We start from the raw sequence: 22,348 nt of genomic DNA on the forward strand, positions 1-22,348 counted from the left end.
AAATCATGTGGAATAATGTAAATTGCACTGTTGATGATCAGTATTCTAGGCGTGTATCTGAACTGAGTTTTGATATGAATGCTTTGATTGAGGTGGCTCCCCACATAATGAATATATCAACTGTATAAAAGTATCAGTTATGTTTCCTATCTAAACTTTGACATCAGGCAATATCTAGAGATTTCTTTCAAAACTGCACATAGTTTTTGCTATTTTTCCCCAACCACGTGCTCTGACTTTAGTTTGTGTTTTGTGGAGTGGTCTGGGTGTAAATGAGGCTTTTCAGTATAAACACATCCAAAAAAAAGAAATAAAAAAAATCACTGCATCATAGTGAATCAAATAGTAGTAGTCTGTCTACTTGCTTTCGAAGCTTTCACGTCCTTCTCAATTAAAGAGAGCAATGTGGGTGTTGCTGCCTCTTCACTGTCCATTTCATTTACCTGTAGCAACACAAAAGTTAAGGACAGATTTCTTTTGAATTAGGATTTGTAAGCAAGTTTATATTTTTCGGGTGCATGGAAATGGTTGGACTAGGAGACTTAACAATTTTGCTGGGAGTTTTGGCAGGGAAGGTTGTGGGGACTGAGACTACAGAGGACCTTGTGTTTGTGTTTGCAGATTTCATGATCTGAGTAGAGAAAAGAGCTGATACAGGCCGATGGTCGGAAAACTTAATTTCACTGCGGAAATAGGAAAGTTGCTTCACTCCTTTACCATACCACAGAATCCTGTCACACCTGCATTTAGCAACCACACCGCCTTTTAGGAATTTAGGAATATATGTATATTAAGTTGTTTCTATGAACTGGTAATTTTCTACAAGACTACAGCTATCATCTAACAAGAATTGATGTGATATAAGTTTACCATGCTGGAGTTCTTTGCTTTTCTCCTGCTCTACTTGGAAGTCCACCCGAATACCTGTTGCAATTGTAGGAAGAGTACTTGTAAGTGGGAGCAAACTCTATGTTTCCCTCTCTCCAACCTTGGAATACGCCACCACGTTCTAACTCCCTCCTCAACTGATCAAACTGCTGCAGTGATCTCCAGTCTTGCTCTTTTATTAGCTGCCTTGCTAGGTTGTCTTCTAGGTATAATCTGTAGTTGAGATCTCCAAACCAGAATATCCTACTGCTCTACAAAAGAATAATCCTATTAAACATATAATCAAATTCCATCTCTGGATAAACTGAAACAGATGAGGTTATTAATTTTCCACTTTCAATATTCTATTGAAGGTATACTTACTCATGTCCTAAAATGGTTAAAGGGTGAAGCTTGTCTCCATCCTCGGGTAGGCGCTGGAAGCAAGTTCGCTTGAAGATCTCTGCCACCTGGTAATTCCTTCTCCCTTCATCACCTTTCTTCTCTCCAGAGGCCAAATGTGCAGCTATGAAGCAAAAACTAGCCCCCCCTATAGACATGCTGACCGAAACTGACCCTTTGTTTCCCATAAATCCCATTATACCACACGCAACGGAACAGACTTTAACGCCTGAGACATCGTAGCGCTTGAGCAGTTCCCTTCTCATCCACACACTAATAAAGACTCCAACCATCTTCTTGTTGGCCATCAATCTGTACCTATCACTGTCTTTAGCAGGAAATGGTGTTGTTTGTGGGCTGTCTCTGTTAGAGATGGGGGGTACATCATCACTGGTATTGATGGGATGCACCATTGGTTGTAGCCATGGACATGAACCTCCATATTTGTTATTGAGCGTGTCTCCTATTAGTTGATTCCAGTTCGTAGCCTCCGTTGGATCCTCCGCTCCGATCACTGTCGCCGCCTTCAACGGCACAATTTCTTGGAGTCTGTTAGTGATCAAACAGTTTAGCTTTGGGGAAATAGAAAAATGAAACTTAGGCTATAGTTTTTGGACAGTTTACACTTTAGACATACCCTAGAACATAGATGTCAACTGCATCATTTCTGATATTCAGCCATTCATCCAAATGCACAACCAAACTCCCCACCGGTGACCTTCCCGCCACATTCCAAGTACCCACAAAAACTCTGAAAATAAATATGAATCCAAATTTAAAATATATAAAAAAATCACATCTTGATCAAGATTTGTGTTGGTTCGAGAACCAACCTCAGTTCATCGTTTGCAGCGCATGGATCTGTCTCGGTTGAATAAACCGCAGAGTTGTCAGTAGAATCTTCCTCGTCTTCACCACCATCTGCAACTAATTAGTTAGACATATGCCATAGAAGAACTAATGTATACATAGATATGTAAATATATATACTATGCCTGAAAATTCGTCAAGCCGAAATAGATCGGTTTTCTTCTGTTTCCTCAAAAACCAACGGCGAAACCTTTTAGACTTCCAGCTTCGACGCTTTCTTTCCATGTAGGCGAGAAAAATAAACTGCCCATGCCCCGGTCACAAAGCAATGATGTGGTCAAAATTGGTTACGAAATTTCTCATGATTTTCATGATAGAAAGTACTAGTACATTTGCCCACTAAATTCTGGATTTTGGTTGGAGTTATTATTGTATTTATCGCCGGCAGCAAAGAGGCTACTGATGCGACAAAAAAGAATCCTTCTTCGAGTTGGGGTTGTATCGGTAATCACAAGGGGAGAGAGAGAGAGAGAGAGAGAGAGAGAGAGAGAGAGAGAGAGGTCAAATGTGTTTGTTTGATGAATGGAGTCTATAGCCAAATTAGGACCTCACATGGCTCAATCAGAGTTTGATTATTGGGGGTGCTCATCACGTACTACCCGTGTAATGTGCTTTGAGGGAGATATACCGTTGATCATATATCTAGGTGTGTGGGTTACACGCTTTTGAAAATCTAATACTAATAATTTATACTCGTAGAAATTAACATTGTAGGCCATTTGGTTTAAATAGCAATTGTTTTATTTGGAAGAGCTTTAGATAGGGATATGCTATTCCAACCGTTCAATCTTCTAGGTTTTATTATATTTTTTTATAGTGAGGACATACATCCCACGACCAAGACCATTTTAAGTAAACCTTGATATCTGACTATTTCTTACCAATGCATAGTAAAAAATAGGAATGGATTGGAATTTTAACTTAGTTATTATGGTGTGAAAGGGAAATCAGCATGTAATAGCCAACAACGCAATCCGCATCACTTTCAAAAGATTGTTGAATTTTGAATTTATGAAAGCTTTATATATTGTATTGTACTCCTATATTAAAGCGTGCACACATACACTACATAGGATAAGAGCAATCAATAGTATATTTTTTCGAGCACACCCTATATGACTAATCTTAGTTAGAGGGAAATAGATTAATCATCGTAGATTCGTAGCATTTTATGATGGTAAATAAAATGTACTAGGTTTTAAGTTTTTATCCTATAAATTTCGTATATGTATGAGAGCATGTATTCAGGCGCCATTAATTATTTGAAGTCACTATGAAGAATTTTTCAGAATTCAATGACTTGTCTATGTGCTGGCGTTTAATCTAGTTGCGAGATTATGCGCATCTTTGATAGAATAATTTGGACAGAAATTTTAAAGTTCACGCTATCAACCCAACTACCAATTGACGAATTTAAGATTTAAGCATCTGTTTTATCTGATAATTGTGATATTTCGAACTCAAATTAGTCTCAATTGTCAAAAGTGGGTGAATGTGATTCTAAAAATAGAAGTGCGCTAGACGTAATTCCTATAATAGAACTACATTATGCGCAAAGCTTAAAAGTCAAATGAAATACCATGGTTGAGACATGTCTCGCGTAATTTTCTTAATTTCGAGGGACTAGCTTTTCTAAATCGACTCAATTTATTTTCAAATTTATTGTGTATGCACACATAATTAGAGTTTTTTTTATAACATCATTATAAAATATATTGGAATGTTTCTTTATAATATGAACTTGAAAATGACCCAGCAGATCCATTTGGATCGCGTGTATCTGAGATCCGAGATATGCGTCGGATATCATGGCTAGGGCATATAAATTAAGGAAAATGTTTTGGAGACATAATGTCTAAGACATAATGAGGTTAAAGTAGTCATTTTAGCTTGTTTTATATTTTTATTTAAATAAATGTTTTGTATATATACCATACTACCCTTATGCATATAAAAACATTATTTATATATAACAATTACTTGATTAGGAAAGTTGTGTGTATTTATTTGGATGGCTTGCTTTAAGCAAATTATACTCAAATTGTATGAAGTGTATTAAATACTTCTATGATGCTAAGTCACGAATTTTATTTTAAAATATAATTTTAAATAATGAATTTAAACTTTATTTAAATAGTACATTATACAATTATATTTTTAAAATTCTAAACTTATATGTACTTAATAAATTTAATACTCAATCTTAATTTTATCATTACAAAACATTATTGAATCTAGAATTTATATGTATAAAATTAATAAATCAATTTAATTGCTTGAGTTCTTAGAGCATCAAAATTAAGATTTGAAATTTATACATGTTTTAATTTATTAATGGACAAAATGTTAGGGAACAACAATTTAAATATGTATACTAGAATTAAATTGTCAGATGGTGTCAAAATAATTTAATTAAGTAATAATTTCTAAAGCTAAAATAATTTAGCTATATAAATTTAATAGTCATATTTCACAATTAAATTTTTTCATTTTTTATACACAACCCTTTCTTTCATGAGATTATAACAAGTAAAAAATTAAGTATATATACATACATCTATTTACTAAAAGTATTTTAAATTTAGAATTTTAAACATTATTAATAACAAAAAAATTGGACGTTAATAACTATTACTATTTCGTTGGATGATAACACTAAAAAACTAAGTATGTATATGCATGTAGTCATTTTTATGATTCAGAATTTAAATAATTATTTAATACTAATAAAATAATTTGATGAGAATGACTATTACTATTTCGTTATACTAGTCTTTTACAATTTAGAACTTTAACGATTATTTAATAACAAAATACTTGGATGCGAATGAATATTCCTATTTCGCTGGGTAATAACACTAAGAATTTAAGTATATATACATGTAGTCATTTTATGACTTCAAATTTTAATAATAATTAATAAAACAATTTGATGCAAATGACTATTATCATTTCACTAAATGATAACTAGTACAAATTAAGTCTATAACATATTTATACTACTACTATTTTACAATTTAGAATTTTACACATTATTTATAGAAAAAAATTATTGTATGTGAATGACTATTATTATTTTATTGGACGACAACACTAACAAATTAAGTATGTATATGCATCTAATCATTTTTACGATTCAGAATTTTAATAATTATTTAATATTAATAAAATAATTTGATGAGAATGACTATTACTATTTTGTTGGATAATACCAATTAGAAATTAAGTGCATATATACATGTAATTATTTTTATGACTTAGAATTTTAATAATTATTTAATACTAATAAATAATTTGATGCGAATGACGATTACTATTTCGTTGGACGATAACACTAAGAAATTAAATATGTATATGCATGTAGTCATTTTAATGACTTAGAATTTTAACAATTATTTAATATTACTAATAAAATAATTTGATGAGAATGACGATTACTATTTCGTTGGACGATAACACTAAGAAATTAAGTATGTATATGCATGCAGTCATTTTAATGACTTGGAATTTTAACAATTATTTAATACTACTAATAAAATAATTTTATGAGAATGACTATTACTATTTCGTTGGACGATAACACTAAGAAATTAAGTATGTATATGCATGTAGTCATTTTTATGACATAGAATTTTAATAATTATTTAATACTAATAAAATAATTTGATGCAAATGACTTACTATTTAGTTAAAGAGTGTAATTTGATATGAGTTGACTTTTGATAATAATTTTATTGATGTATATTTAGATAAAAGATAGTAATTTGATATGAATTGCCTTTCCTTTTATGATTAATTGATATATATTTATTTATTCAATTATTATTTAATTCAAAATAAGGGTATGTTAGTCTATATAATAATTTGGTTTATGTCAAATTGACATAGGGGTATTATGTCTTGGAGACATTATGTCTCTAAATCATCACCCATAAATTAAAACCTACTAGTTTATTTATTAATCGATTAAGATCCCCACCCCCCAAAAAAAAACACCTACTCCTATTTCCTTTTTCTTCTCCTCGTCTAAATAAACCAACTATTCAATTGCTTGGCCATATAGAATCTGGCGGTTTCAAGAATAGAATGAAAATGAATCTGGTAGGAACGAGAAGACTTTTTTTAGGAGAAAAGATTTGGTTGTTGAATTATTTGCCTGGTTCCAAGCAGTTTTCTTTGGGATTAATAATGATTAGCCGTAGTGTTAAATACGTGGTTCAATTAATATGACTTTTGGTGGATAGTTGATACACTAATTATCCAATTCCATCACAAATTATTGCTAGCGTTGTAATGCAGTCGTGCACAAGAAAGCTCATTAAATAAATCATATTTCAGTGTGTGCATACATTGGTAAAAAATATTTAAAATTATAGGCGTAAACATTACCTTATTTGATTAGTATTTGCTATTTACAGTACCCATTTGAACTAAAATAGGTTTGTACATGTGATGTGCGCTATTTACAGAACCCATTTTCATTAAGCCAAATTATAGACAAATGAACTATAATAGGCTTCTAAATGTGTTTATCTAGTGGTAGAATAGTTAATGATCGAGAACAAATGTTTCGAATCCGAATTTACTATGACGCAGTTTTTAAATTTATGTTTTTAATTAAGAGAAGAAGAGAGAAATAGGTGAATACATTTTTAAAAAACAACAACCAAGTTAACATCACTAGATTCAAGGTCAGCTCTAAAAGGTTTCTTGAATTTTCCTATATCAGTAGATATTTACAAAATTAATAGTATATTTCTGAAATATTTAGCTCATCAACGAAAAATATCTCTATTGAGTATTATGAATATACTTTACTTGTGGGTTGCCAAGGATAGTAACCTTTTTAGGACAAAATATATACGCCTCCATGATTCCATGAATCTGATAGAAGGTATAAAGCTGCAACCAGATTTATACAACTTTTCCATTTCATTCTATTATCCTACTTTGTTTTAGTATTAGATTACACACTAAATATGTTATGCAAAAATATTATGGTTATGAAACATACGAAAAACCAAATAATAGGGGAAAATTTGCCTATTTCTTAGTTTTGCTTTAAATGATGCAAATCTTGTTACTTTTGATAGTCTAATTGTTAGATGGGGATATATGAGATATTTATGTTGCAGAAAGTCCACGACCTCATTTTTGTTAGTTAAAATAGGAGTATTATTAATGAGAAAGTGAAAGAAAATGAAAATCAGCTGGTGGCATTAAGTTTTAGCAGTATATGTCATACAACTAATTGTTTGAGAATATTCTAATTTGCTGCTATTGCATGGACATATACCATATTCTTTATTTATTTATTACTTTGTGTCGAATCAAAATTAGAACATGCCGACTCAAAATTGCTTTTGAGTTAAATTTATTATCTTACAAATGAAACACAACAAAAAAACATTTAGAAACATTGAGATAAACCACTTTGAGTTAAAAGCGATTTTGATTCGGAATTTGATGCACGATCTAATTCGTCTACACTTGCATCTAATGGAGGATAAAATTCTATTCAGAAATAAAGATAAAAATCTTATCTAATCTTCGAAAAGAAAGTCCTGATATAAAGAGGGTTTATTGATATATATACTTCAGGTTTTTATAGCAAGATATGTTTGAGATTATACCCTAGGTTCCACCTAAGATTTCAACTAACCAAATATTGATCTTTTGGATGGAGTTTTATGACCCTGAAAAAGTAAAAATCAAAATCTCTCGAGCAAGTTCAAACCATTTTTTTTATCTCTTGACTTTTTAAATCATGCTTGTGATAAATTTGCAGGCTAATTAATGTACATGACGTGCTTTAATTTCATAACTACAACCAAAGAAATGGAAATTACAATAAAAATAAAAATAAAAATAAAAACAAATCAAAATGTAAGTTAGAGCAGAAAATGTCCTTTTTCTGCAAGACAAAACACCTCAGCTAGTACTTTTGGTCGTATTATCCCCAATAAAACGACTTTCTCCTAGCACGTAGAAGTACTTTAAACCAGGTATAATAGCTTTATACTCTTCCACTCCAAAGTATACAAACTAAAGCCCACAGGCTCATTCAAAACTCTAACAATTGTCCATTTTGAGACCTTACTCCAGAAAGAATAGTAGTAATAAGCATGAGCTCGAAAAAAAGCTCTATTCTAAAAAAAAATATGTTGGTTACTACTTTGAAAACATGATGAATCAATATACACGTGAAGCAATCGCATTTGCACATCCCACAATTTGGGCACCCTTAGCATCACAAATCAAATGCTGCCTAAACATAGCAATGAAATTCTCCACTCTCTGCTTCAATTCCTCCTCCGACAGCTCGTCATATTCATCCAACTTTCCTTCAATCTCATTCTCACCATTCTCAACTTCAACTTCACCCTCAGCCCGCGGCGCCTCCTCTGTCGCCGCCACAACGCATTCCTCAGCAGCACCGCCACTAGTCGGAAGCAGTTGCTTGCGCTGCCTATGCCTAGCCTTCTTACTCCTCTTGATCTCTGCTTCATCACCGCCATTTTTGGATTGGATTTGGCTGGATTCTGTGTTTTGCGATTTGGAAGTGAAGAGAATAGCTAAGAGCAAGAGATTCAAAGCAAGAAACGCCCACACTCGCCAATGCATGAACACAGACACCATAAATGCTCGCTCAATGCAAGCCATGAACGCCGCTGTCCCGGCCGCGAAGCTCACCGCCCTCACCCGGTCTTCGGCCTCGTCCCCCGCCGCCATTTTTTCACACTTAGACATGGCTTGGTGTGTCATGTTGAAAAAGGAGAGGGGGTGAAGAGGGGGTTTTATAGAGAAAGGGAGACATCAAATGGAATGATAATGTGGTTGTTTTTTTTGCTTGTGTTTTATGATGGAGTAGTTTTTTGGCCAGAAGGAGCTGTAATCATCAGATGAGAGAGAGGGACAAGAAGACATTGTTTGTAGTGAAGTTGAAGCACAAGTGACACAACCTTATGATTGCTTTTCAATTTCAAACAAACATTTTTTTTTAAAAAAAGTTTGGAGTTGAGGCGTGCACCGACTATTTAAATGTGTTGAAGTACACTCTGAAATCCTTCTAGTTTAATGATAGTACACTGCAATTCTTTGTTTAGTCATTTGTTGAAAGTTTTTATACAATTTTTTTTATATAAAAGAAAAAAAAAATGAATACTGAAGCAAGAAATGTTTGGCAATGAGACAGTATTGAGTGTTGCTATATTGTTTCAAGACAAGAATGGATTTTGGGTGAATTAAAAAGCTGCCTTAACTGAAAATATAAAACAAAAAGTGAAATTCTTGGCTTGGTGGAGGACATGAATGCACGCCGATGCTACTAATCGACCCCACATTTCAACCCAATGCTTATCAGTATTTATTTTATTAGCTTTACTTTTTTCCCTTTTTATCTTTTTAGACAACTTTATGCATGTGTTTGTATACATGTATGATGTCAATTTCAAGTCGAGCATCTTCAACCCTCGTCAATAGACATACTAACATATTTACATACACCGATTGCTTGGGATAGTGATTAATACTTAATACAGTAGATAACAAAAATAAAAACCATTTAGACAAATTTTATAGAGTCAAAATGATTCAATAATGACTCAAATATCTTGATTAGAAGCAGTTTTAGCTCTATACTAAAAAAACTATCCATCAAACAACACCGTTTCACTATTGAACTCACTTTGATGCTGAAAATTTTGAAAAAAACAATATTTGACAGTTTTTCATATGTACTGAACAAGTTATACAGAACTACTATGAAACTGTTTGAGTTTATATAGTGCTCAAGATTACGTTTTAGAAGGAAAAGAAAAACATTATACTTCTCAAGAGTGAAAAAACTACATACGATTTCTTCGACCATTAGAAAAAGGCCAAGAATATGATGAATTGGTACCAACATCATCGAATCGGAAAGATCTGACTACAATAAACAGAAATCACAACTATATGAGTTATATATAGCAAAACAAATCATAAATAGGGATAAAGTATCTCATATCTGCATCTCTCTTGAGTTGAAGCTTGTGTGACTGTCATGAATACAAATAAATGTAAAACCACTTCACTTTATCCTTCATGGCTTACTGCTTCGGAGTTCTTCAAAATTCAACGATCCAAAAACTGTTCCCAGACTAGGAGTGAAAAACATGACAGATCAGCAAGAGGTTTTGTTCATGAGTTTTAATTAATTTTAAGTGATCTATGAAAGGAAATCATACTCTTTCAATCCAAGTGATAATCTATTAGTTCGCGTCTATGTCCTAAAATTATTCCAACCTAAAAGTCTCCTATTTCAACAATGGGACAGGGCTCTTACTATCAGTTGAATTCATATATTATCAAATTCTTAAGTCGTTTGTTACCCTTTTAGTCGACCAAATCTCAAAGTAATCAGCACATTGCGTGAACTACAAGGCTATTACTTAAAACAATTGCTAACCTGATCAGCCTGCACCTGTTGCCAGCTTCTTACAAGATCCAGTCATGACAAGCTTGATCCATCAAGAACTTTCTCAGGGTGAATCGTAGATTTCTTCCGCCATCTCCTGTCGAATGTATATATACATGGTTTGTTGCCATCACCATAGCTAAGATTCGATGCTTTTTCTGCAGCACCGTCTTCCACATCACATTCAATTCTTGATGCACTAGACAATTCGGAAGTTGCAGCAAGGTCATCCTGTTTCACTAGCACATCAACCAACTCTGTGTTTTCTGGTGCTTCATTGTTAATAATTTCTTTTGAGACCTCTGAAACATCAAGACTTTCAATTTTAGCATCACCATCTGGCAGGTCTTCGCTAGATTTCGCACACTTTTTCATCTTGCGTGTACCCAGACATGAAAATTCTGCAGATCCTGAACGAGGTTTCTTGACCTGCAATCCACATGCAGCAATAACATCATCCCAGAACTTGAGTTTTCTTTTCCTAACACTTCGACGGACTATAGAAGCAGCTTCACTGTTTCTATATCGGATGTTTTCATCTAATACAGAAGTGCGCTCGACAGCATTTACACTCTCTACATTGGTGCCATTTTCATTTTGATTCAGTTTCTCTACATCAGGAAAGGTTTCTTCCACTAAGTTTTTTTCATTTGCACAAGTTCTCTCTGAACCTCCATTCCCAAATTGATCAGACTCCATTATCTGGTCCAAACAAGCAATTACATTCTGTTTAGCAGAACCCCGAGTCCCTTGAGCGAGTGCACTCCAGCCAGACAATAAATTATTTTTACCAATGGTGCTAATAAATTCTGGTTCAGGGTTCAAGGTAGAAGCCAAGAGCTCATAACCTTCACTTCTGACCCTAGTTGTTAAACTGTACTCTTCTGCATTTTCTTGACTCCCTCTCTTAAGGACCACTTTTTTCTTCTTCAACTTATCAAGTTGATCCTGTCCCTGGTTCAGTTCCTCTCTAAGGTCCAAAATGATGCCTTCTGCTTCATTTAGCTGACACTCAAGCTCCTCGAATCTATTCTTTTGTTTCAGTGATGTGATCTCAGCTTCTTTGGTCTGTAACAAAAGTCAAGCTGATTCCTATTATGCTACATCACAACTCAGAATCTTCAAACAAAACTTGACAACATGGTCCTTATCCATATCAATAATCATTTCAATCAGCAAGAAGCCATCATGTAATGTGTTCTCAATCTGAAATCAACAGATTTTGGAACAAAATGAATGTGTCTCACAACCTTAAAAATTGTGTGTTATGTAAATGCATACACGAAACAAATCTATTCCACAAGCTAGATGCATGTTATATTAGATTGCTTTTGTCATAATCTAAAGTAGTTTTCGATCTTGACGCAATAGCAATAATGTACACAAGTAAGACCATTAAATATCAGAAATCCTACAAAATCCTAAATTTTCAATAACTCAAAGTCTGCGATTTAAGTTAGATTATTAGGAATTTTCACACATTCAGAAAAAGGAATTTCAAGCAGATTTATTTCTAGAAGAAGATTATTGACTCAAATTACTAACACATAAATTCGCACATCGCTATATCAAATTCTCAATCACACACCAAAATCGTTTCCAGCTTAGGGAGTTCAGATCAACCTATTCCTCGAGTATATATGAAATGCAACAAAATGCACAATCGATGTGCGTGTGTTTTTTTTCTATAACTACCTTTGTGTCTATCATTTGCTTCAATCGGAGGAGCATGTTCGCAGCCTCTTCCTTAACTGACATCATTTCCTGCTCCGTCCGCCGCGCTCTCAGCTCCGCCGCCATCACGCGCGCTGCCGCCTCCTTCGCCGTGTTGAGTATCATTTCCGCATACGCTTTTTTAATCGCCTCCATTTCCTGCATCAAAACAAGCAAATCAAGCATCTGGTAGCGCTAAAAACCGTGAAGAGGCACGTTGATATCACGCGCTCACCTCCATTCCCGCCATCGTTGGAGATCGGCGAACTTCTGCGAAGAGGAATTTTGGCGTCAACAGTAAGTGTACTCGTTGGCGTGATTGTTGACGATAATACCCCTCTCGCGATGATTTATTACGCATAGGGGTTTCTCGATGTGCTCCGTACGACGTCGATTTCACTATTAGGCGCGAATAATTTAGGCGGAAAGGCGCGAATGGCATTTCTGGTATTTTGAAATTTGGTATTGGGCTCTGGCCCACTTAATGAATAGGCTTGATTATCATATGGGCTCAATGGAATCAATCACGCAAAATGGATTAGGGTGTCTTTGGAAACAAGAATTGGAGCTATGGAATTGGAATTGGAGGTTCCAATTCTAATTCTATTGTTTGGTATCATAAAAATATACAGATTCCAAGTTATTCGATTCAAATTCCAAATAATCATAAAATTAGATAGCTTCACTATATACCCACTACACACATTTCACATGTTTCACACACTACATACACTACACAAATTTCACACACTGCACACATTTCACACACTTCACTCACTACACAAATTTCACACATTTCTCGCATTACACACATTTCTCGCATTTCCCGCACTACACACATTTCACGCAGTTCACACGTTTCACACACTACACACATTTCACACACTACACAAATTTAACACATTTCCATCACTACACACGTTTCACACACTACACACATTTCACACACTACACACACTTTACACTTTACACATTTCAAGCACCCGTTTTTGGAAAAAAAAAATGAACTTAATAAAAAAACTGAAATATTTCAAAAGGTTAAACTGAACCAAATTTGAAATTTTAGTCTGTGAATAGTGTGTGTACTTTGGGTAGAGTGTGCATAGTATGTGTATTTTGTGTAAAATTTGTATCATGTGTATTTTGTGTGTAATGTGTGTAATATGTGTATTTTGTGTATAGTGTATGTAGTGTGTTTATTTTGTGTATAGTGTATGTAGTGTGTTTATTTTGTGTATAGCGTGTCTATATAGCGAGCAATGTGTGGAGTGCATTTTTTTGAATAGTGTGTGCAGTCGGTATATTTTGTGTATAGTGTGTGTGTATATTGTGTGCATTGAATGTATTTTGTATATAAATTGTGCAGTGTGTGTATATTGTGTGCAATGTGTGTATAGGGTGTGTATTTTGTGTGAAGTGTGTGTGAGTGTGTATTTTGTGTATAGTGTGTGTACTATGTGCACAAATTATTCAAATTCAATTTCATATCAAATACTTCACTTTACCAAACATAAGATTAGAATTGAATTAGAATTCAATTCCTTCCAATTCAATTCTATAGAATTCCAATTCCAATTTCGTGTACCAATCAAAGCCTTAACCTTTATTAAATAGCTAGAAACAATAGATTTTATGAATATAAATAAGTAAATTACAGTACAGTACATTTCATTATTTCAAGTATTTTCTGTATTATTTATTAAACTCGGCTCGACGATGGGAATGTTAATATAATACTGTATTAGATTAAGTATATATTTGCCACATTCTATTTGTCTGACGATAGTCTATTATTAAGTCTTGTCGTGAATATTCAACTATGGAAGCTGAAACTAAAGTAATTGTTGGAAGAAAGTGGTTGGCTTTTGATTCGTAGTATTATATTCGAGAGCAAAATATTAATATATCAGCCATCATTTATTAATAATTGTGATGACCTACTATACTCCCGGAAATTAAGTGGGTTGACTTGACTCAATGAACCAAAAAAATCCTCATAAATAGGTTTTGAAACTTTGTTAATTGTACAAAATTTTGTTTAAAATGCTTATAGGAAAAAGATAATCATCAAGAAAAAAATATGAATAACATAATGTATTGACGTAATAAATTACTGATAAATCACTTTTAAGCATGCGCTAAACCATACATTATATGTCTGGCATGCTTCCCACATAATATCATAAATTCATAACTCAATACGGAAAGAAGAAGAAAGAAAGTAGCTCTATTATTTATGGTTTCACGTGTCACACACGTTTATAAAGTGGTATTTATAATAAAAAGTTCATTATTACCATAATTTTTAAAAGATGTCTACCAAAAATATCAACCACTACAACGCCATCTCGAAGCCAACCATTTTGCTATTGAAGGTCACAATTTAATTGGTAAAATATTAAAAATGATGACAAAGAATATTATCAGCGCTGGTAATTTTGTCGTTGCTGATAGTTTGGTAATGATCGTAAGGTGCTACTAATAATATAACAAAGGATTTGCAACGGACAAATCTGAGTATAAAATATCACTCTCTCGTCTGCTTACGATAGTCTCGTTACTTCATTTTGGCATGTTCCACAAAAATTAATCCACTTTCATTTTGAGTAAGTTTTCATCTCTTATGAGATGACTTTATAATAATCATCAATTTTTTTACTTTACTGATTTTATAGTATTAAAATTTGTATCGTCCATAAAATTCATATTTTTATAAGACGGATGGAGAAATATAGAAGAATGGACAAAAGCTAATCAAGTTTAGTGATGGATGGATGCATGTGTTAGATACTATAGTAAATTAGCATCGCACCCTAATTTCTAGGAGTTTCGGTTCTACATATTTTATCCGTCTGATCACTTGTCACTAATTTTCTTTTTAGCTAGTCTAATTCAATATTTTATCACTTTACTTAGTAGTACTTCCTCCATTCTATAGTAGTTGAGTCATTTCTTTTATGTACGAAGATTAAGAAAAAAGTGTGTAATGTATTAAATAAAAATATAATAAAGTAGAGAGAATAAAATAAAAGTAGGTGAGAAGAAATATATTAACTATTAATACTAAAAAGTGAAATGAGTCTACTACTATAAAATGAAAGAAATAATATTTTTTTAATCAACTTTACATTCAACTAATTAAATCCACTTGCATTTACTACTCCATAAAACTAAATATAAAAGCTACTCTTAATATTTGGGAAGTGGAGAGTAAATTACACGATAAATTATGAATAACATTAACAGCTGTGGTTGGGGTTTGACCAGCGGCCATCCCAGTCAAACACGAATATTTTCGTTGAAAATTCAACACAGGCACCCGAAAAGATCTTAAAAGTAAAAAACACTAATTATCAAACCACACCACACTGGCGCTATTATCCGTTCCAGCCAAACCCACGAGAAACGACACACACACTATCTTTCTAGAGAGAGAAATTATCTATGCCTCCGCGCCATTCTCTCTCACACACATGAATATTCATCTCCTCCGAATCGGATCGCAGCTCCTCTCCCTCTCGCTGCTGCTTGCCTCTCTCTCCTCCGCCGAAGATGACTTCAACTGCCTACGCCAAGTCCGCAGCTCGTTCACTGACCCCGACCACAGACTGTCCTGGAATTTCTCCAACACCACCGCCGGCGCCGTCTGCAGCTTCGCCGGCGTCAAGTGCTGGAACGACCAGGAGAACAGGGTCATAAGTTTGGAGCTCGCGGATTTCAATCTCGCCGGAAATATTCCGGATTCCTTTCGCCTCTGCCACAACCTTCAAACCCTCAATCTCGCTGGTAATTCGCTCTCCGGCTCGATCCCTGGCCAAATCTGCACTTGGCTGCCTTATTTGACTACTCTCGATTTGTCGCGTAATAATTTGACCGGTGAGATACCGAGTGATCTCTCTAAATGCTCGTATTTGAACAATTTGGTGTTGGATGATAACAATCTCTACGGTGTTATTCCTTACCAATTGTCTAGTTTGGGGCGATTGCAGAAGTTCTCTGTTGTCAATAATGAATTAACTGGACCTGTGCCGTCGTTCAACTATAGATTTGAGCTTGATTATGACGGAAATAAGGGGCTCTGCGGCGGGCCGTTGGGGAAATGCGGCGGATTGAGCAAGAGGAATTTGGCGATTATCATTGCTGCAGGGGTTTTTGGGGCGGCAGCGTCGTTGGTGCTGGGATTTGGGCTGTGGTGGTGGTATTTTGTGAGATCGAGTAAGAGGAGTAAGAAAGGGTATGGTGTTGGTAGAAGGGATGATGATTGGGCTGAGGTTTTGAGGGCTCATAAGCTTACACAGGTTACTTTGTTTCAAAAGCCTCTTGTGAAGGTTAAGTTGGTGGATTTGTTGGCTGCAACTAACAATTTTAGCAGGGAGAGCGTTATAGTTTCAAGTAGGACTGGCACGACGTATAAGGCTGTATTGCCGGATGGTTCAGCTCTTGCGATCAAGCGGCTGATTGAGTGTAAGATTGGGGAGAGGCAGTTTGGGATGGAGATGAATAGGTTGGGGCAGTTGAGGCATCCGAATTTGGTGCCCCTTTTGGGGTTTTGCTCTGTGGAGGATGAGAAGCTCTTGGTGTACAAGCATTTGTCCAACGGGACTCTTGGATCGATGCTGACTGGCAGTGCGAGCAAGTTGGATTGGACAACAAGGTTTAGGATTGCCTTGGGTGCTGCAAGAGGGCTTGCCTGGCTTCACCATGGCTGCCACCCTCCTATCCTCCACCAGAACATCAGCTCGAATGTGGTTATGCTTGATGAGGATTTCGATGCTCGGATAATGGACTTTGGGCTGGCAAGACTCCTAAATTCGTCTGAGCCTCACGAGAGTAGCTTTGTGTATGGGGATTTAGGAGAGATTGGATATGTAGCTCCAGAGTATTCAACAACAATGGTTGCTTCCCTCAAAGGGGACACATACAGTTTCGGAGTTGTGCTTCTGGAATTAGCAACTGGAAGGAAGCCTCTTGATGATGGTACCCTTGAGGATGCGCCTAAGGGCAGTGTAGTCGACTGGGTGAAGCATCTTGCTAGTTCTGGCCGGATTAAAGACGCCATAGACAAGCAGCTATGTGGGAAGGGCCATGACGAGGAGATAGTGCGTTTCTTGAATATCGCTTGTAACTGTGTCCTTTCTCAGCCCAAGAACCGGTCGTCTATGTTCCAAGTTTACGAGTCGTTGAAGGGCATGGCGGAGGAACATGGTTTCTCTGAGCATTTCGATGAATTTCCTCTCTTGTTCGCAAAGCAAGAGCCGACTAGTCCCCTTTGAATCAAGGGTAAGATGCAGGTTCTTGCAAATTATGAGAAGCAAATTGTTTGATATTATCCATCATGAATTGCTTTTCGTATCTATGTATCTATATTATATATAGCTCATCTGCATATATTTGAAGCTTTGCATTTTGAAATACTATGTTATAACAAGAGCTTCTATTTATGGCTCAGTGTACGTGTTTGTAGATATAGATTTGGCCTTCTGTTTCTGCTACTAAGTCTTTTGAAAATTTGAGACAGTTCTTATGCATTTTTCATGTATTTAGTAATGAAATGGGAGATTAATTATGTTACTACAATTTATGTAACAGATTGGGAGAATCTATAATGTCATTACCTGACATGCAGGAACTAAGATCTTATTTTATTTTATATTACCTCGTATTATATTATTTAGTATGTACAATTAATACTGCTGTCGATTTCTATTGCTTTCTTCTCGTTATGATATTTGATTTGATCATTTTCTTGTATTGCATCTGCTAGTTTTTGTTTTTAGCGATATATGTTAGATTCTGGTGACACCAATGTTCCCCAACTTTTATTGTATTCCAAAAAATATCTCATACTGCTATATCCTTAATCTATTAAAAACCCAAACTTTTTACTGTTCTAATGTTTATATAAAATGGTTAATTGCACGAACTTATACTCCTAGTATTTTCTGATATTTTCCGCTAAAACAAAAACTCAAATGATACGGTAATTTAAAAACTTGCCAATCAAAATGACGTTGTTATAGCTGAATTTATTAGTGAATCCCAAACGATTTTTCGTAGATTTTGATTTATTGAATCAAATCACATATTTAAATCTCTCTCGTCCCATTTTTTTTATGGTCCCTGCAACAGCAACATTATTACTGTAAAGAAAAATAAAAATACAATTCATTCTCCTTCTCTTCGTTTACCCTTTTCCTTGAATCCAAGTTTATCTCTTGCATATCCTTAAAAAAAGTTACTCCTATATCTCTCACATTCCGAAATTCTAAAAAGAAAATTGTAATTAAATTCTTGAAATATAAAAAAAGAAGAAAAGTTTTAGGTTAAGGAGAATTTCACGTCCGCCTCTGTAGCCATCTTTTGGTAATATCTAGATATATAATTTTCATCAGTGAAACTTTTTAATGGTTACTAAAATATGATAAAGGATAAAATGATTTTACACAGTCATCATTTTTTACTCCTCTTTTTACTAAGAGCATCCGCAATGGAGCCCGTCCGCCATTGTGCAAAGGTGATGCGAATACGGACGTCCGCTGCGGACACCGGAGTTCCGCGGCGTCCCGGGACGTCCGTTGCGACGTCCGCCATTGCGTTGACCCCACGGACGTCCCGATTATTTTATATTTTTTTAAAAAATTCTATATAATTGAAGAAGTATGGCAGCGAAGGGGTCGTCGTTGATGAAATCTTTATTTGTTGAAATGTACCTTTTTAGTTTTTTTTAAATGTACCTTTCTTTTTTTATTTAATGAAATTTTTATCCCGTAATCGTTCGAAAAATTTAATTCCGTAAATTGTTTAATTCCGTAAATTATTTGATTTGGTGAATTTGTGAATTTTTATTAATGTGAGAAGTCCGTCGGGATGTCCTTGGGGATGTCCGCCACTGTTAGGGGTGGCAAATCGTGCGTGTCGGGTCGTTATCGTGTCGACACGATAACGACACGAACACGATAACAACAAACACGAACACGACCCGTTAAGAAAACCTCAAACACGAACACGAACACGACACGAAACCCTCAGACACGAACACGACACAAACCCATTAACGACACGAACCAATTCGGGTCAACACGACACGATAACAACACGTACACGAGATGACACGATAACGACTCGATAACAACACGACCTGATAACGGTTAAACCTATTAAAAATGAAAATAATAAGAATTAATAATATTAAAATATTATTTGTTAACGGATAACACGAACACGACACGAACACGACACGAACACATATTGTTAACGGATAACACGAACCCGACACGAACACGACACGAAATTTTCATGTCCTTAACGGGTCGACCCGATAAGGACACGAACCCAATAAGCTCTGACCCAAACCCATTATTTTCGTGCCGGTTCGTGTCGTGTTATCGTGTCGTGTCAAAAATTGCCAGCCCTAGCCACTGTGCAGTGGGAAGTCCTTATAACGTGACAGGAGGTGTTTTTGGGATGTCAGCGGATATCCCCATCACTGTGGATGCCCTAAGAGAGGTAGATGAAATAGTACTATTAAATTAAAATAATGGAGTAAAAGAAACTGATGCCTCCCATGCAAGACAAATGAGGAGCCCACCCCAGTTTGAATCTCATTCACTTTGGACTTCTTGAAATAACCAAAAATCAAACCAAAGATAAAAAAAAAAGGAATTAAACAAAAAAGTGTAGCTGTGAAGAAAAAGAGAATATGCAGCTACCTCTTTTTATTTTGTATTTTGAGTGTTGCAGATATTCATATCAAAGTACAAAAAGTTTGAACCTAATACATCATTAATATTATTTTTTACATTTCATATGTAATTCTCAAAAAACACCACACTAGATGTTAGCCCTGGAACAACATAAGAGGTCTAGTTAAATAACTCATTACCACAAATTGTCATACATATATAACATGGCCACCAGAACTGAATGGATGTTTGGAGAATGTGAATCCAATAGCATATGTTAGTTTTATTAGTATTTGAGTCACAAAAGTATTATTGAATGTGAATTTGAATTCAAATAATTCACATGTTTCACAGAAAGATATTAAGAGACTCCATATATATGAATCATGCTTTCATAATATAGGGAAAAACAATTTCGCAATTGAAATGTACAAAATAATACTTCATCTTTTCACAATCAATAGTTTTGTATTTTCACTTTGGTCCATTCATTAGTTTTCTTATTTTCTTGATAAGATTTTTTTTTCTCTAATTAGTTTTCTTATTTTCTAATGAGTTTTGTTTTATTATTCACTAATACTAACACTTTAATTATTTTCACCTCTATTACTCTTACTTTACCAGTTTTGTATTGAAATTCGTGAAATTCAACATAAAAATTATTACTACGGAGTAGAATGAAATAGAATGATTACCTACATTTCAGGCACTAAAAAAACATATTAGCAACATTTGGGAGGAAATATTTAGAAAGAAGAGCCCCTTTAATTGAGCCCGTGGCGACAACCTTTATTAGGGAACACGACCAAATATCTCAAAACAAAAGTTATAGACAATAACATCATTATTTGCATGAGCATGCTACCTCAAAACATGTCCAAAAGGAATATTTAACTATTATTCTATTTTAATTGTCCCAACACATGTTCTAGAACAATTAATTGTACAAACAAGCCCTTAATTATCATGACATAAATTCACAATACATGTGTTTTACTCATTTCAAACTAGTTGGATTTCCTTGACTCGACTGCTTAGGCCGTGTTGTCGGTGTTGAGCATAACTAATACGAAATTGAAACACGACAGGGAACACCTTGCCCCGCATGATCTTTTGACATGCAAAGCAAGTATCAAGAATCTTTGTCTGAGGAGATAAGCAAAATATAGTGATTGAGACACCCTGCAAAAAGCTATGCCCTCTTTTTACCAGAAATAGTAGCCATCATCATACAAGGATCCAACATTTCTCATCACAGCAAATATGTATAAACTTATGTAACATTTTCATCCCACTTAATTCATAATTCACTCTCCAAATTCACCTTTCTTCTTCATGTTGGAGGTAGTCGTGTAGTCCCAACTCTTCTGCAAAAGAAAAAAGAGCACCAACATAAATACTTGAGATTCTTGATAAAAATGTCTCTGTCTTGATAGAATGAACATATATACCTGTTGTGAATGGGATCAGGGCCATTGGGGACTCTTCTCTTGCTGACAAAATTGAGGTGGAGACTACTTGTCTTCTTTGGAGTTTGCATTGGGATAGTAATAATAGTCCTAAAACTGAAGTGGGATAAGCTCACAACAAGAAGCAGAAGAAAGCAGAGAAAGCAAACTGACAAAGCAACTTTTCTTGCACAACCCATGTCCTAACTAGAAAATCTGCAAATCTCTACACGTTTAGGGCATGGCTGTGGCCGAGGCCAAGGATGAGGACGAGGACGTAGACCGGGATTTAAACGAACGGGAGAGTGTAGAAAATGGTTATGTTTTGTTGGGAGGGGAAGAGAGTTTTGGGTTAGGGTTTTGGCTAGGTTTGGAGAGTGAAATTTTCTTACAAGAAGAAGATCAAGTTAAGAGGGAATGTGTGTTTTTTGGTTACTAAGGTTAATAGATGTGTACTGTTAAAGTTGGGGTTGCTTTGTGGTGATTGGTCCACACATAACTTGCCCTTTATTTTTGGCGTGTTCAAATTTTTATGGGACCTCTCTCGCTCTCTGCATCTATTTCTTGATCAACCTCACTCTAAGAATGGGAACTTTGAGTTTTGTGCCACATCTCTTGGTTAATTAATTAATTAATTAGGATGAAGTAGTAAACTAAGTGTTCTCTTTTAAACTATTGGTAGTGGTATGGTGAAATCCTGGATTTTTTTATTGGGATCGAGATGTAATTAACATATATGTGTGGGAGTGGATAAATAGAATTTTCCCTTTTGTGTAACACAGTTTGATTTAACATATATTTATGTTTGGAAACGATGTCATAGTAGATATTTCATTATATAATTTTTCATATACAATTTACAATGAAAGTGCATCGGTGTATAAATAAAGTAGCAATTTCTAATCCTA

General features: G+C 34.8%; 4 protein-coding genes across 5 annotated transcripts; 1 reads left to right on the top strand and 3 right to left on the bottom strand.

The window, feature by feature from the left end:
- Positions 1 to 105: 105 nt before the first annotated feature.
- On the bottom strand, positions 106 to 2,724 carry LOC121769746 (type I inositol polyphosphate 5-phosphatase 4-like). The gene is made up of 7 exons (XM_042166495.1): positions 2,265 to 2,724; positions 2,103 to 2,190; positions 1,907 to 2,020; positions 1,252 to 1,818; positions 871 to 1,134; positions 548 to 740; positions 106 to 443 (listed from the first exon to the last, which is right to left on the bottom strand). Exons 1-7 carry the CDS (start codon positions 2,362 to 2,364, stop codon positions 339 to 341), a joined length of 1,431 nt encoding a protein of 476 aa, XP_042022429.1. The 5' UTR covers positions 2,365 to 2,724; the 3' UTR covers positions 106 to 338.
- A 5,607-nt stretch (positions 2,725 to 8,331) lies between these two features.
- LOC121771956 lies at positions 8,332 to 8,871 on the bottom strand. Its single transcript, XM_042168860.1, has one exon. The coding sequence runs from the start codon at positions 8,869 to 8,871 to the stop codon at positions 8,332 to 8,334; it is 540 nt and encodes a 179-aa protein (XP_042024794.1).
- A 1,157-nt stretch (positions 8,872 to 10,028) lies between these two features.
- On the bottom strand, positions 10,029 to 12,653 carry LOC121772783. Of its 2 annotated transcripts, none has more exons than XM_042170000.1 (4): positions 12,546 to 12,653; positions 12,293 to 12,469; positions 10,589 to 11,665; positions 10,029 to 10,269 (listed from the first exon to the last, which is right to left on the bottom strand). In XM_042170000.1, the coding sequence occupies exons 1-3, from the start codon at positions 12,558 to 12,560 to the stop codon at positions 10,631 to 10,633; spliced, it is 1,227 nt and encodes a 408-aa protein (XP_042025934.1). In that variant the 5' UTR covers positions 12,561 to 12,653; the 3' UTR covers positions 10,029 to 10,269; positions 10,589 to 10,630. The 2 variants fall into 2 exon arrangements, with proteins under 2 accessions (XP_042025934.1, XP_042025933.1); XM_042169999.1 differs by having other exon boundaries at positions 10,029 to 10,280.
- Positions 12,654 to 15,668: 3,015 nt separating this feature from the next.
- LOC121772659 (probable inactive receptor kinase At1g27190) lies at positions 15,669 to 17,881 on the top strand. The gene has a single exon (XM_042169846.1). The coding sequence runs from the start codon at positions 15,784 to 15,786 to the stop codon at positions 17,581 to 17,583; it is 1,800 nt and encodes a 599-aa protein (XP_042025780.1). The 5' UTR covers positions 15,669 to 15,783; the 3' UTR covers positions 17,584 to 17,881.
- The last annotated feature ends 4,467 nt before the right edge of the window (positions 17,882 to 22,348 follow it).

Source organism: Salvia splendens, chromosome 16 (genome assembly GCF_004379255.2).
Source record: "Salvia splendens isolate huo1 chromosome 16, SspV2, whole genome shotgun sequence".
Lineage (NCBI taxonomy): Eukaryota > Viridiplantae > Streptophyta > Magnoliopsida > Lamiales > Lamiaceae > Salvia > Salvia splendens.